At 43.5% G+C, this 15,780-nt stretch overlaps 1 protein-coding gene across 1 annotated transcript in view; it reads left to right on the forward strand.

Annotated features, from left to right (window-relative positions):
- LOC8053391 (DNA mismatch repair protein Msh6) overlaps positions 1-12,922 on the forward strand; it is a 61,399-nt gene extending 48,477 nt beyond the window's left edge. Inside the window, exons 23-29 of the mRNA XM_029973570.4 lie at positions 1,306-1,404; positions 1,690-1,803; positions 2,628-2,715; positions 5,915-6,004; positions 7,567-7,721; positions 8,291-8,425; positions 11,392-12,922. Of these exons, the coding sequence (XP_029829430.3) occupies positions 1,306-1,404; positions 1,690-1,803; positions 2,628-2,715; positions 5,915-6,004; positions 7,567-7,721; positions 8,291-8,425; positions 11,392-11,466 (756 nt within the window). The 3' untranslated portion in view covers positions 11,467-12,922. The remainder of the gene's footprint in view (positions 1-1,305; positions 1,405-1,689; positions 1,804-2,627; positions 2,716-5,914; positions 6,005-7,566; positions 7,722-8,290; positions 8,426-11,391) is intronic.
- The last annotated feature ends 2,858 nt before the right edge of the window (positions 12,923-15,780 follow it).

The raw sequence follows: 15,780 nt of genomic DNA on the forward strand, positions 1-15,780 counted from the left end.
TTGTATCCCTGTATTTGTATTTTCAAATACTTTTTAGTGTATTTCTGCCCAACCCTTCTCCTGTTTGCGTGTTTCTTCTGCTCCGCCTGCGTTTTTTGCGCTGTTTCCTTACCGCCAAATTCACAAACCTCACTCCAATTGAGGCACCCCTCCACTTCGTTAAAGGGGCACTGACACCCCAAAGGTCGTATTTATTTTTATTGTCTAAAACGATGCAAGTTGTAGTCATAGACACGCAAAAAAAACCGCATCGCGAAAAAAAATTTTCCCGCGCGCGCGCGCGCCTTTTTATTTTTGGCGTTTGATTTTCCCGCCTCTCGCCTCCTCGCTTCTTTTGATCGGTGACGTCAAAAATCAGGAAATTTAGAAGCTTTGTAGGCGACATCTCTATAACATTTAATTACGGCAATCCTAAAACATGTTTTTTAACGCATTTGCGAACGCACTACGGCCCTTCTTTTTGAAATACCAAAAATCGGGAGTTCGTTGTGGTGCCGTCTCCTGGATTTGTATCCTCCAACGGAAAACAGGCGACACCGCTCAAAACCGGTCCGCCGGAACGCCGCCGCTCACTCCCTTCCTCCTCGCTTTGGGTCGCCATGGCAACAGCAGGGAGGGGTGAAAGGAAGTGGACTCTCAGGTCTCCTCAATTTTTGACGTCAAGGCACCGGCGCCGATCGCGCGGGAACTTCGAATTCGGCATTTGGAAATTGTTTTTTTACTTCACGAATACTGAATTCCCAAATTTCAAATTTTGAGGGTAATGTCCCGGCATCGTTTTCAATCGTTTCGGATAATAAAAAAAAATATGATTTTGATGTGTCAGTGCCCCTTTAAGGAAAGGCGCGAGGGCCGGCGCTGGCCAATCACAAAGACGGATAAGCAGCCTAGGCCACCTATTCGTCGTCGCAATTGGCCAGCGCCGGCCCTTGCATCTTCCTTGAGGAAGTGGAGGGGTGCCTCAGTTAGAGTGAGGTTTGTGAATTCGGCATTTACTATATAAGATAATGCTTCATTTGGGTGTTTCCTTGAGCAATTGGGGATTGAATGTAATGATGCTCGAAACTTATTTTGAGAACACAAAACTTTAGACCAAGAGCCAGTTGCAGCGACAAGAAAAACGCTACAATCTTGACTGACAATGAAACGAGAAAAGCTCGCTTGCAAAGAGCCCGTTGGGGTTGTGCATTTCATCAGTAATTACTGACACTTGTCATTTTATTTTGTAACTTGCACCTTTTTTGTATTCTTTTACCTTGCATTCTTTTTGCCATTGCTTCAGTTTGCATTGTTGCGTTGCTGCAGCCACGACTGAGCATTCAAGGGGGGCGTCACCCGTGCCTCTTGAAGCACCTGGGCGGGGAAAACCTGATCCCCAACAGCATTGCACTCGGCGATTACGAGGTGAGTGCGGCACCCACCTGCGTCGTGGCGTGTCACATCTTTGAGCCGCCGAGCACGCGGAAATGAAGCATGGGAAAGCCTATAGTACGTTTAATATTTAGTGTACAACGCTGCCAAAGCTGCTGGCACGAGCGTGTTGCTTGATCTTGCGTTTCTTCTGCACACGGTCTCGCGCAAGTGAGACGCTGGATGACGCCACGTGCTCTCACCAGTAGCTTTGACGGCGTCGTGTACCAGGTATGAAGCGCAGTGTGGTTCAACTTGATGTTTGATTGTCCGAAACAGGACGACGACAGCGCCCCGAGGGGAGCTCGACTTGCGCTGGTCACTGGACCCAACATGGGTGGCAAGTCGACGCTTATGCGGCAGGCTGGACTGCTGGTGATCATCGCACAAATGGTGATGCACTTTTGTATTCACTTGCTAGACGTTTGTTCGGTTAGTTTGAGTCATTCTGAGATCACATCTGTCTGTTCTACGTTTATCGGGGTCTCTTTTGGAATGTAAGATATGGTTATCGACTAGCTGAAGCAACTGGATAATGTTACCGAATTTAAAAAAAAATGGTCAGGTGATAAAGCTGTAAGCTCTATCAGGTTATTCCTTCATTACAGGCCTTAAGAGGTACAAACTTTTTTTGGGTAGGACACTTAGTCATATTTGCACTCTTGCTCTCCTGTGCTATCTGCCTCTTGGACAAAATTTTCTTCTGTCCAGCTCTATTTAGCAGTTAACAAATACCTGCCTATGGAAAGCTTCTTCTCAATGTTCTTACTATATCTGATGTAATAATAATAATAATATTAATGAAATAATACTTAAAAAACAAGCGAGCTGGTGATGATTCATGGTAATAAAACCCGAGACTCAGGAACACAGAAGGGTTGTGTTCGTCCCCTTCTGTGTTCCTGAGTCTCGGGTTTTATTACCATGAATAATATTAATGTATTCTTTATCTTTCAACAGAAATACAGTGTCGGTGGAGGTCGTGAGAAAAAGAGCTGATAAAACAGCTTGACTAAGCTGATGTATCTTCCTTAGCTTCGATCGTCAACGCTTACAATGCTCTTGTTTCTTTCTTGCCTCACTCCTTTCAGTTAGTAAAGCTTTAGCTTCCATATCAATGTCAGGAACCCTTGAATCAGAGCTAGGCTTGGATTATTTTTTATAACTGTCATAATGCCATGCTCACTAAAGATACAATGTTTTCTGGTGACCCCTAGGGTGCCAAGGTGCCAGCAGAATCCTGCGAGCTCACACTTGTGGACCGAATTTTCACCAGGCTTGGTGCAAGTGACCGAATCACGTCAGGCAAGTCTGACTGTCTTAAAAACACTTTGAATTGTCCAGTCATTGTTCCCCTCAAAAAAGCTTGCAGCATTTGCTTCAGGGAAAATAAGGTGCCTTTTTAGGCCAAAGTAATTAGGTGTGCAAGCTGATGTAGGTTTATGATGAGACCTAAAGTTGGGTTTTCTTCCTGAGTTCAGTTCTTTCAGTTTTGGTCTTTGATCGTATCTTGAGATTTGCAGCATGCAAAATGGTTGGCCTTGTGCCATATTTTAGAATGCTAAAAGCACTTTTTTTCAATCTTCATAGTGAATGAAACAGGGGTGGAAGCGCTGCGCCAATTGCGCCACCCTGCGCCAATTCACTTCCCTGCGCCAGCCTGCTCCAAAACGCCAATTTCAACTTTTTTTTTTTTTAGTGTTTTTTTTTTTAATTTAGCGGAAAACGGTTGGCCACGGGCCACCATGTGGTGTGTACTTTTGCTTAGGTGTCACTGCGGGTGACTCGTACCAACTCGACTGGTGCTCCGAACCATGTGTAACCTCAGGACGAGGCGTCGATTTTAGTTCATCGAGGGTGCGATGTCGTTTTTTACTACAAAGAGCTTGATATACGAACACATCGGTTTGGTTTCGGGCATAGTTGGTTGGCGCGGTTGGAGCGCACATGCAGTTCACCTCCTAGCCCCCACTGACTTTTCTTCGCAATGCCGCTTCTGCGGAGAACCCGGGTCCCTCCGACATATGGTAGGAGGCTGCTCCCAAACATCACTATATCCTCCCATCCTCTTCCCCACCACCGAGCTTTGGGAGAGAGCCTTGGCCAGCTCCGACCTCGACGATCAGCTACGACTGGTCGCGAGGGCCCAAGACGCGGCCCGAGCTCAAGGCATCCTGGACTAAGGACGCCTCCCGAAGCTTCTTTTGCTCAATAAAGATGTTTATTCTCTCCCCGTGGTCCCGATTTGCCGTGATCGTGGGAGTTGGTGCCTCGGCACCGGTGGGCTGGGTGGGCTACCTTGGCCATTAACATGAGCAGAAGTAAGTGGTCTTTACTAGCTTTACCTGTTATTTGGTAGCCTACCATATTTGGACGCCTAGCCGTGAAGAATCGCGAGCACAGGCACATCCGTTCTCGAGCTCAATTTATCTTGTCAAAACGAAACCAAAGCCATCATTGTGTGCGCGAATGTGCACGCTGTCGTGTGTTGTCTCCCGCCGTCAGACCACTGGCGAAAACAATACCCGCGATCTTAAGCGAGTTGGTTAATTGGCAGTGCTACACAGTTTTTTGCTTCTTTCCTTTAGCGTGGAGGAGTGGGGATGACATCAGAAATGCCGTACAACACTCCCGCGCTGCCGATTCCTGTCGTGAGCGCACTTTAACTTGCTATAGCCACTCTACTCGTACAAGTTTCGGGTATAGGTGTATCTGGTTGGGGGTGGGGGTTGGGGGTTGGGTAGGGTAGAGAGAAGTTGGTGGGCTTTTTGTCACGTAAGAAGGCAGCCTGCCCCGCAGGGATCAGAGCCTGATCAGCTACATCTCATTTTCAGTCTCGTTCAAACTGTCTTCTCTTAAAGCGCTTCTACTGAGTGCACAAGAACTCATAAGCAAGGGTGAGGCAGTTAAGGACATAGACAAGGTGGGGAGCGGACAACTCCTGCTAAGTGATGTGAACTTTAAAGTGCAAAAGTACTCGAGCGCATAAAAGAAATTGACTCTGCTCTTCAAACTATGAAAAAAAAGGTGAACTTCAGTTGTTTCTAAATTACACAGATTCAGCTTAGTCACAACCCTTTTTTTTAACATGGAGCCTGTGGGCTCTTCTAGTCAGTGTTTATGCTGCATATGTATTAGTGGCTGCGATATTTTTAAGACAATATATTTTTCCATCTAAAGTAACATAGATGTAGCTTTGTATGTTAACTTAGGTGTAGGGATTACTGTATTTTATGAACACGGATTAAGAACATTTGTATTTAATGAAAACAAGTCAGCAAGGACTGCTTTATTCTGAAACATGTTGTGGTACCTTAACGTTTTTTATGGAGACACGCAATGTACAGCATTTTATGGAGTACATAAGGTTGCGTTGCTCTTCTAGTCGATGCTTAAAGCTGCATATGTACGAGTGACTGTGGTACTCTAAAAATATAAAATACACATTTTATTTTGCATCTGAATTTTTGTCAAATGTCAGTAGCCTTGTATTTTGTTACTAAACTTGATATAGGGCTTTTTAAGCACTGATTGAACATGTGTATTCTTTATTAAACAAAAACTGTAGTCAGCGAAGGTAGTTTATCTGACACCTTGCAGTGGTTTAGTTTTCTGGATACATGTTTACAATTGGTCTATTAAGTAGACGGTTTTGTACTGGCGTGGCTCAAGCTAGGCTTTTATTGTCGGGGCCTCCCATATAAAGTCTATCATGACTCTGCCTGCTGCCGGAATGGTTCTCAAAGCCTTTCCTTTGCATAAATTGCCAATATTCCATATTTCAATGCAATAGAAATAGAAAGGTGTGTATGTATGTTGCTTGAAAATTATTCTGGGATGTGCATGCATATATTTTTGCTACATTTTCACATTTAGAAACAACAAATCACTTTTAGACACCTGTTTGACCTCCGTGACCTGCTCCAAAACCCGCTTCTACGGCTACAAAACTTATTTTTGCTGCTCCCGAGCTGCTCTAAAGCGAGCCTTTTACTGCTCCAAAACTGCTCCAAAGTGGGACTTTTGCTGCTCCCAGCCCTGATACAAAAGGCTCTAGCCCGCTTCCACCCCTGATGAAAGGAAGATGGGGAAATGGTGAAAATTGGAGTTGAAAGGGCAGTCATTGACAGCAGAATTAAATGGCTACTTGGGCTAGTTGGTTGTGATTTCTCTTAACGGTAAAATGCCAAAGAAAGATTGAGGACAAAGTAGAAGTTGACAACGAGACAGCCTACTATCTCTGTGTCCTGTTGTAACTTACTCTGTCCTTATTTCTTTTTTTTTTTTAGCATTTTACCTTTAACATTAACAGCAGTTTCTGAAAGACAGCTACCACTGATCTGTACTCTCATCCTTGCTATATTGGATTTTCTTCAAGGAGGACACTTGCAAGCATTGAGTTTGGCTGCTGCCCTTTCTTTGCATAATCTAGCAGTCTAGGAGTTTGCTAAAAGCTCCACAGAAAGTTTTTAGAAGGGCTTTTTCTCTCTCTCTTCTTTTTCAGGGGAGAGCACTTTCTTTGTGGAAGTCAACGAAACGTCGGCCATCTTGCGCCATGCCACCCGTCATTCGTTGGTGCTCCTTGACGAATTAGGTCAGCATGGTTTCCCGTTTGCAGTGGTGGAAGTGCTGCGCCAAATTGTACCATGAACAAAAGTCTGCTACATTTGTGCCAAAATGCCATTTTTGCTAATAATTGACCCTAATACTCAGAGAAGTAGAGGGAAAGAAAAATTGTTGGGCTTGGGCGAGCCTAGAATGAGAGGGCTTTCAACAAAATCTGACGATCATGTGGTTTATGGGCACCATGGTGTGACTAACCTGGTCTCCAGGCAAAAATGATCAACGTGAATTTTACAATTACTATATCTTTAAAGATTACAAAAATCGGTGTATATCAGACTTGTACAAGATACTAAAAAAGTATTTAAGTTACTAAATACCAGGCTCAAAATAACTGAGTAGAGTACTCAGTACCCAAATTTGAAAAGTATCTGAGTAGAGTACTATAATACTCATAAGTGTAACTCATTACTTCCAAGATACTCTTAATTTACAAATTGTTATGAAAAGCAACAAAAAAAAAAGAAGCAAAAAAGAAAGTTTCAAACATCAGGTTCTTTCCTCCCTCCGATCGGTGCGAGAGAAAAGACGTCCTCTTGCCCTTACCCTCTACCCAGGGGTGCCCCATGTTCGAGGATTATCTTGGGTGGAATGAAAAATCACCAGGAGGGAGGAGAGGGAACAAGGTTCTTTGTGCTAACTTGGGGGCAAAAGATAAGCCACCATGGACACAGAAGCAATGTCTCCAGAGCTGAATCTAGGTCACCGTCGACCTTCTTCTGAAAAAAGGCGGAAGTAAGTTACGAGTAACTTAAGAAGTGAGTACAAGTTACTTGCGAAAAAGTACCTAAGTTAGAGTACTGATTACTGACTTTTAAAAGTATTTGAAGATACCAAGTGACTCCCAAAAGTATTTAAGATAAAGTAACTTGGAGTAAAGTATCTGACAAGTGCTGATTGTTGGGCAAGTTGGTATGGTACGTTAGAAAACATGATTGCGCTTTGAAGACAGGGACATAGGAAGAACAGACACCACAGAGCGCTAAGCTCTTAGGTGTCTGTTCTTCCTATGTCCCTGTCTTCAAAGTGCAATCATGTTTTCTAAAATATCTGAGTTATGTACAAGTCTGGAATATACCAAGTAGCCTATGAGCATTCAATTTCAAGAATAATCTACTCGTTCAGTCTTCGTGTCCTAATGCGATAGCGTGCAACGGAAATATGGGTAGCGTTGGCCAGTTGAGGCACGATGCAAGTGCCGGGATTTTTATTGTTTGAGCAGACGAGTAACTAATTACTCGTCAAAGTCAAATTGGACGTTTAGTGATTTTATACAGCGTAAGGTCGGTCTGCCAGGATGAGGCGACTCTGGTTTACTCTGTAGATGAGCAATTTTGCCAGCGCAGTACGACTGCTAACCTGGGGTCTTTAACGTGCTCACGCACTAGTGATACACGACCGCACGCCGGTACGATGCTCATCCATACTCTTCAAGCTGTGAGACGGTGGTGTTTTCTTGCCCCCTAGGAGGGAGTCCAGTGTAATTTTTTTTGCAGTATTGAAGCGTCCCGTCTTTTTCTTGCCTTCTCGCAGGTCGCGGCACCTCGACCCACGACGGCATGTCCATCGCACACGCCGTGGTCAAGGAACTCTCCACTAAGATTCATTGCCGCACCTTGTTTTCTACCCACTACCACCATCTTGTCGAGGGGTTCACATCAGACCCGAATGTCTACCTGGGTCACATGGTAATCACGCTGCTGCTTTTCCCAGTTGTGTGATTTGCGGTTCCGGTGGCTAGGTACGGTTGGAAGAATCAAAAGAGTGTTGTCAACGCCTCGAAGATAGAATACGATAAATGCAGATGGGGCAAGTAGTGCGTGAGATACGATAGACAAACTGTTTGCATCTACGTTCCTGCAGGGCATGCGGAAGCCAATCACCACCGTGATTTGCTTCCACACTGAACCAATCGCAATTGAGATTGATTCTAACCTTGTGTCAACCACGATTGGCTTGGTGACGAAAAAAATCACAACGGTGATTGGCTCAGTTGTTGAGCCAATTGTCGGCATGTACCATGATTGGCTCCGGAGTTGCTACCAATAATTCTACATGCCTGTGATTGGCTCAGTGTCTGTGCAGTGGTCGTGACACGGTGCATGCCCATGTCACATCAGAGCAAATCAAGAAGCATGTATCATCTGCTGGAATTTGTGGCGCATTGTCGGACCTGAATACTGAGAATAAGGCACTGCGAGCGCAGATACATTGCAGTCCTAGAATTGCCGCCAACAGGTTGTTTTTGCCCGCCCAGGCCTGCATGGTGGAGAACGAGAATGAAGATGACCCCACCCAGGAGACCATAGTCTTCCTCTACAAGTTTGCCCGAGGAGCCTGCCCCAAGAGTTACGGCTTCAATGCAGCAAAGCTCGCCGGCATACCTCCTGACGTGAGTATTATTTTTTTCTGCCAGTGTGTTTCTTCTGTTACCCGTACCAAATAAAGGTCCATTCACAGAATATCATTTCTACACGTTGCTTTAGGTTGTGGGAGCTTACGTCTGCTTGCACTGCAGGTCACCGGGGCATCCACGCCTTGTTTGAAAGGTGCAACTAATTCAAGCAGTAGCTTTGCATGCGACATACAAAGCACGGATCTCCTTGTGACTTGTAAACAGGGTTCCACGCTTTCTGAGATTATTTTTCGTGAAATTCATAGGGTGTATTTTGGAGTTCATTTTTTGCCAAAATTTCTGCATTTATTTGAGTTAATTTTTGCTAGATTTCCAATTCTTCTAAGCTTGAGATTTATTTTTGATGTATTCCCAAATTTGAAATAAAAATAAATAACACCCGCTCGCAAATATACCCCAAGTTCACCTCTATGGAATCATATCTTTTTACCTGTATTTGGCATTGGAAATAAGTCCAAGGACAGAGCTTGCAAACATTTTCTATCGTGTTTGCTGGAAAGCATAGAAGCTCCCACTGCCCTGGCCCCTCCTATGGAATTTATCGGTTCATATTTTTCCCGTTATAAAAACACCACCCCTACTCCTCCAAGAAGCACAAATGGTACGATCCAAACTGTAAACCTGAGCGACTTTCACAGAGGCTCAGAATTGCAATGACCAGCTGTCCCAAATGAACCTTGACGAGATACACGGTAAATCCCCTTTGGTCAATAATCCGAGACTTGAAAGGAAACTGAGGTGACCTCTCCTTGGGACCACTGACCCTCTGCTCTGACCAAACTTAGCATTTTCCTTTTTACGGGCTGTTACGGGCCCCTCCCACCACTGGAAATGACATCCATTGTTGATATTGTTGTAGTAGTTGTAGTTGTTGACTTTGTGGTAGTTGTTGTTGATGTTGAAGCTGGTGATGTAGGGCATCTGTCATCGACGTAGCCGAATCCTCAAAAAAGATTGGCCGCCGCTCACAGGAATCGAACCTGGGTCCATTGCGTGCAAAGCGGAGGCATTACCACAAAGCTACGCCACAGCTTAACAACCCGCCCTAAACTTGGAGTTTTTGTAGTACCCGATGCTTACTGCACACGCTCTCTGAAAAAGAAAATAGCTGATAACAAGGTGCCATTGTAGCACTGTCGGTGCCAAGAGCTCGTGCCGGTAGATGCGCTTTCAGACACTCGAAAACAAAAAAAGAAACAAAAGCTTTTAGAACACAATCGTTAGATGTCTGTTTTGTTTTCAACTCTTTTGTTCACGCACCCCACGCTGCGTGAACATGACACTGATTCCCAAGGACTTCGCTGTGACCGTACTGTGCATTAAGGGCGGACACTGGCTAGAGGTTGAACTTCTCAACTAAAGTGATTGGAATGAAATTTGCAGGGGAGATTTAACTTTAGATGTAGCTGTACTGTTAAATAATAAAACTTTGGTTGGGGCTAGTTGGTTCATATCGATTAAAAGGTTAAAAGGCGCGAACAAACAGGATGAAAAAAGAGACACATACGACACGGACAGGCGCCAACTTCCAACTGATTTATTGAAACACGAATCATCGTCAAACTCAATCCCAATCGCCTAAACACATGCAACTGATAAAAATTCCTATCTCTCATTACATACATCCTTCAAGAAACACAATTTCTTTGGTTAACAGATAAAGAGATGGCATGCTTACGCTGTGAAAACTTTAGCTCTCTAGGACAACTTTACATAACTGCATAAAAAGATGTATCACTCTTCGTTAAGAAATCTATGATATGCAAATGAAACTGGTAAGCATCATTTTGACTGTTTGAATATAAAGTGGGGGATGTGGGACCTTGGGCTATCTAGTTTTTATAACACAAATGTAAATATTTCAGAAAGAGTGGTTACCTCAAAATATGAGATGCATATCAGTCCAATGTCAATTTTTGAAAACAGTTTCTTTCCCAATGAGGAGTTTAAATTAAAACAAAATAAAGTAGATAGCCCGATTCCCCAGTAAATTTCAGTTCAAAAACATCTTGATTGTGGCACCAGAATAATTTTACCTTCGAACAAAAGATTCCTTCGTATGAAATTTTCAACAACTTTGCTACTGCCTCACAATGTGTTGAAAATATTTTATATCAATGTAACTATTTGGCGCATGGTTATGAAATTTAGTGTAAGGGTGTATAATTAGTTTCTAAAACCAAAAACCTCAAAATTGAAAAATGAATTTTTTCAAAAAATTTTTAAACTTAGGCTTATGTCCCCTCTTAACACGGGGCTGCTCAATTGTTTTTTTCTTTCTTGCCATTGTAAGTTTGGAATTTTGAGTTTTTCGGACTTTGGCGGATTTATCTGAAAGCACGTTACCTGTAGAGTAACCTAAGAGAACATAAGCAAACGCTCCTGTGTGAATAAGGCCTTAACAACCTTCGTCGCATAAAAACATTTTCATACAGTATTTACTCGAGTGAATAGACTCACTACGAACAAGGCCTGCAGATTTATTTTCCCGCAAAGCACACACAGCCAATCATAGAGTTGTAGTAAGATGCAACAAATAATGATGCCGAGAAAATGATTCTCCACAAAATTGTGATCGGCGCAAATGGCGTTCTCGTGTGAGGACGTTATTTGCGTCACGTGAGTCGCTGGCGTCCTTCCGTCGATCACGATGATCAGCTATCCGTGTGCTTCACGGGAAAGTGGACGCGCAAGTTTTGTTTGTAAACATTGGTTTTCTTACACAAGTATATGTGGTACATCAATTTTCTTATTTGAAGTATATCCGTGTATCTTAAATCCTTGAAAGCAGCATTACCAGCTTGTTATATTTATCTCCAACTACAGTGCATCCATGGGTGGTCTTTATCCACTAAAACCAGTTTCTTCTATCTCTGTTACATCAGTATTTTTTATTATATGAGTATCTGAGACTGTGTGTGCTCTTCCTCTTTCCCTTGCAGATCATCAAGCGTGCATTTTGCAAGTCGAAGAGCCTTGAAAAGAGAATCAGCCTCATACTTCCTGCATCAAGCTAAAATATGTGCACTTCATTTTACATCTGTGCACCAGATAAGCCTGTCAAACTGTATGGATAGTGTTTCTGTTTTGTTTGTTTTTTGTTGCGAGTGTACCTGACTCATAATTTAGTAGTCTTATGTATGTGTTATGTGCAGGAAAGTTGTATACTACACCAAATGAATGCTACATAAACATGTTTCAAAGGTTTTTGTTTTTTTAAGATTGCGAGTCTTTTGGGGTTGAGGGAGGATTTACGATGTCGCTTGCTATGAGCATCAGGCTGAACAAGTCGGCCTTCATTGAAAGAACAGAAGCCTTTTACATGATCCATTGTTCAGAAGTGAATGTCCCAGATAACTGTTTTAGCTGGGTTACAGCCACATTTAATAAAAGCCACAAACTTGTTAGATCTAGAAACGCTGTGTACTGCTCCCTAATGCATTGCCATAACTTCGGAAACGGCAGTTACTACGACTTGCGAGTGCTACCTGGAAGCCGAGAAGATTGTTGCCAGCACCAGTTTGCTGAAGTTGAATCAGCATTAATCACCTTCGTCCCTTTTCTACGTAGGTTACGTAAATCTTGGGACTAACAGAGAAAATACAGCCGAACTGATGAACTCTCAATGTTGTGGAAATCCAATACCGAAGAAAAAAAGATGGTGCGTGAGATGCAGAAAAATGTTTGAATTGCCCTTTCTTTTTTGGTTGCGAGTTTTTGCAGTGTTGTGTTTTACAAGACGGATTGTCCAGTATGCAGGGCTGTGAGCACGTGGGTAGCTGTGTGAAACATTCAAAGCAGGACAAGCAGCATCACAACCAGGACACTTATGCGAGGGAAATGCACATGTGCCCTTTCACGGGGACACATGTATACAAAGGTATCTTATCGAATGTGGTGCTCGAGACTTCTGCAGTGCTGCACAGTGCTCTACATTTCAAAACACAAAATGACTGCAAAAGGTTAATCCTTCCACTCTCACAAAAGGCCCAGTTTGCCTGTACTTCATTCTATATATCAGCAAAAACTCCCGGGGTGAACATCTTAAGGACACACCCCAGAAAAACGATTTCTGCAAAAAAAAAAAAAAAAACTGATTTTCAAAAATTATTTAGGGAGTGTTCCCAGAAAGTTTAGTTAGTTTACACTGCATAGTTAATTTTTTATACTTTTGGTCCACCGATGTTAAAGAAAAGGTAGAGGTTGGAGCACTTTGAACACATTTTTCTCCGTTCCACTTTTCGGCATAAATTTCACTTTAGGAAAACTATTGTTTGTTAATGGAGCGAAAGGAAGGACTCGCTCATTGTTTTTCCTAACTGAAATTTTATGGGCAATGCAACTGTGAAATTGTTTTTGTGATTTTCTGGGTATTTTTATATAAAATGTTACGATTTTGTTGACAACATAAAAGGCAACAAAATTTTGGTTTTTCACTGTGATGTTAGCATAAAATAAATTACTTCTTGGAAATTTTGTTTTCACAGTTGCTCTCTCCAGGCTTCCTGCAGATTTAGTGAAGAACATCGAAACGGTATTAGCGCACACATAGAGAGAAGATACAGGAAAGAAGCGCTTCTCTCTGTGTGTGCGCTAACACCGTTCAGATGTTTCGTTACCAACTGCCCAATTATCAACCGTTTTCTAGTGAAGAAAAACGTTGGATATTCCATTAGTTTCCTAACAATAGTTTTCCTAAACAAAGTCAGTATGTTCCTGATAAAAATGACTAATTTCTTTTACAATTTATGTACATAGATGAAACTTTGCACTGCATTCTTCCTCGCAACTGCCAGTATATGCTGTAAATTTCATTCATATTCAACCAGAGGTTCAAAAATCTCCCCTCTTGGGTAGTGTCCTCCCTTAAAGGGGTACTGTGACGAAATTCTAGTGTCTATTTTGTTGTCTAAATGTCAACCAAGTTCTGAACATACCACAGAGACACCAATTTTTAGAGCGCAGCTCTTGGGCGCCTGTTCCCGGCTTGAGCGGCGTCGCCGTCGGCGTAACCACGAGGTCACGCGACCTTCCCAAGGTCATGTGACCCCCCCCCCCCCCCCCCCCCCCCGAGGTCACGTGACACCTTCCCCCAAGGTCAGGTGACCCCCCGGAGCATATTCAAGAATGAGGGGAGGAGGAGGGGTCTACCCTCCCCTCCTCCTCCTCAAGAGCTGCGCTCTAATTCGGCGTTACAGGGAGTTGTAAACAGCTTTCACTTTTTTGTTTGAAGACACCACATCATTATTAAGACGAACAGACCGATGGATTTTCCAAAAGCTACTTTGAATGCCTTTACGTCTCCCTTCAAAACAAAACCAGCACCGCTTCGCGGAAGTATGGCGGCTAGCTGCGTGCATGCTCTGTAGAACTTGGCCGAACCGGATTTCCCTTCTCTCCTGCGCCTATTCAACTCCAGCAGGGAGCTGGAAACGGCCAGGTTGTAACGTGTTGACGCCACCAAGTGGCTAAGCTCACAACCACAACAGCCTCATTGTTGCCTTGCTCGTGAAGTTAAAACACGACGTTGCGAACGCTCTAGAGGCACCAGATCCCCCGAGATGCATCGCGCTCTCCGACGGCTGCTGTTCGAGCGCTCGCTGTAATTGGCCGTTTGGAACGAAAAATATAGCCAACCGTTCGAAATACAAACGATTTTGTTGATCATGTTTATCTCATTTTTAAATCTGAGAGGTATACTTCAATTTTCATTTCAGTATCCCTTTAAAGAAAAGCTCCGCCGCACATCGTCTCGTATCGCAGGAGCACCTTATAGTACTACGTTTTGCTTAAAGGGCACCTGAAAAGAAAGAACATGTTTTTTTTTAAACTGTCTAGTTGGAACATGCTTTTCATATAAATTTTATGCGAAAAAAAAAAAAAAAAAAATTTTACAGCAATATTGACGGCGAGATTTATTTTAAATTCTGCAAGTCCATAACGTCACGGAATGACCATCTTGGTCATTCCGGAATGACGGTCTCGGTCGTTCGCTCTTTCCACCTCAACATGAAAGCGAAGCCGATCCACCTCTCCTCCACGCACCCGAAATGCCAGGAGCAAAACCAAGTGGAAATGAGGTGACTACAGACTAAATGGCTTCTCATGCCGTCAATATGGCTCCAGAATTTTTTTTTTTTTTTTTTCGCATAAAATAATTGTTACGCAACCAAGCTGTTAAAAAAAAAAAAAATTCTTTTTAGGGTTTTTTTTGTAGGCTGATGAGCAGCCAGGAAAGGAGGTAACCCCCCTCCCCCATTCCTCCTTTCTATGCAAGAGGGAGACTACTCCTTTCTGAGCTGAATAGCTGAGACCCACTCCTGTGGGGAGAGAAGAGGGCGAGAGGAAATGGAAAGAAGGAAACTGGGCACCGGTTTTCTGCCAGACATGATTCTGTAGATCTGCCTTTGAAGCATAGTACTATGGTCCGTTTCAGGTTAAGAAAAGCATGACAAGTTCGTACCACCAAGCCCTCCACTCTTTTTACTTTAGCAGGGCAAGGGTTGGAGAGGAAGCGAATGGAGAGAAAGAAACTTGAAGGCGGGCAGAGAACTTTGTGGGGGGACTTGTCGTGTTTTTCCTAACCTGCAACAGGCTGTAATAGAGTCCAGGTACGGGCGCATGCTCAGAGGTGTGGTAGGTCGTCTCGTCCCGCGCAGCCGAAACACATTCCAAGACGAAGCGCTCGTGCCATTGACCGTGAAATTTGGCTGCCATGCCAATTAAAGTGAAGAACAGAATTACACCCAGTTCTTCCCTGGTTTGGAATACAGCAAATATTACAAGGAGAGAGATCAAAACTCTGGAAGGTGCTGGTCCCGTGCACTAACTGGTGCAGTGAAATCAGTTACCAGTGTCAAAAGCTTGTGCTTCTAGCCTTTTCTGTGTGGCAAGGATGACTGGTGTTCACCTGCCATGTGGCACACAGGAACCAATGAATAAGTGGAAGTCCATATGATTCACTGTGCATGGGATTTGTAGGGTGCGAAGAAAAGCAAGGTCATAGAGCCACTATTGGCTGCAATATTTGAAGCCGATGACAGCATCTCTACTACTGCTGTAATGGAAACCAAGTATGGGACTCTGCTTTTCTAGAATTGCCAACTAAATATAAATTTTCCTGACGGCCCAGGGTCATCTTAGATAGTGGAAGGTTTAAAGTAGGCTCAGCCATTAGCATTCAAGTAGTCGGCAAGCCACCATGCCCACTGCATTGGCAATGTGTGCAATTCCTTTTTCTGGTCGGAGCGTACACCTTAAGGAGCATGGGCATTGCAAAACCAAGCTACTATCAAGTACGAATGAAACAGGGACGGCAGAGCTCGTGACCT

Source organism: Ixodes scapularis, unplaced genomic scaffold, assembly GCF_016920785.2.
Source record: "Ixodes scapularis isolate PalLabHiFi unplaced genomic scaffold, ASM1692078v2 PGA_scaffold7__128_contigs__length_106722199, whole genome shotgun sequence".
Taxonomy (NCBI): domain Eukaryota; kingdom Metazoa; phylum Arthropoda; class Arachnida; order Ixodida; family Ixodidae; genus Ixodes; species Ixodes scapularis.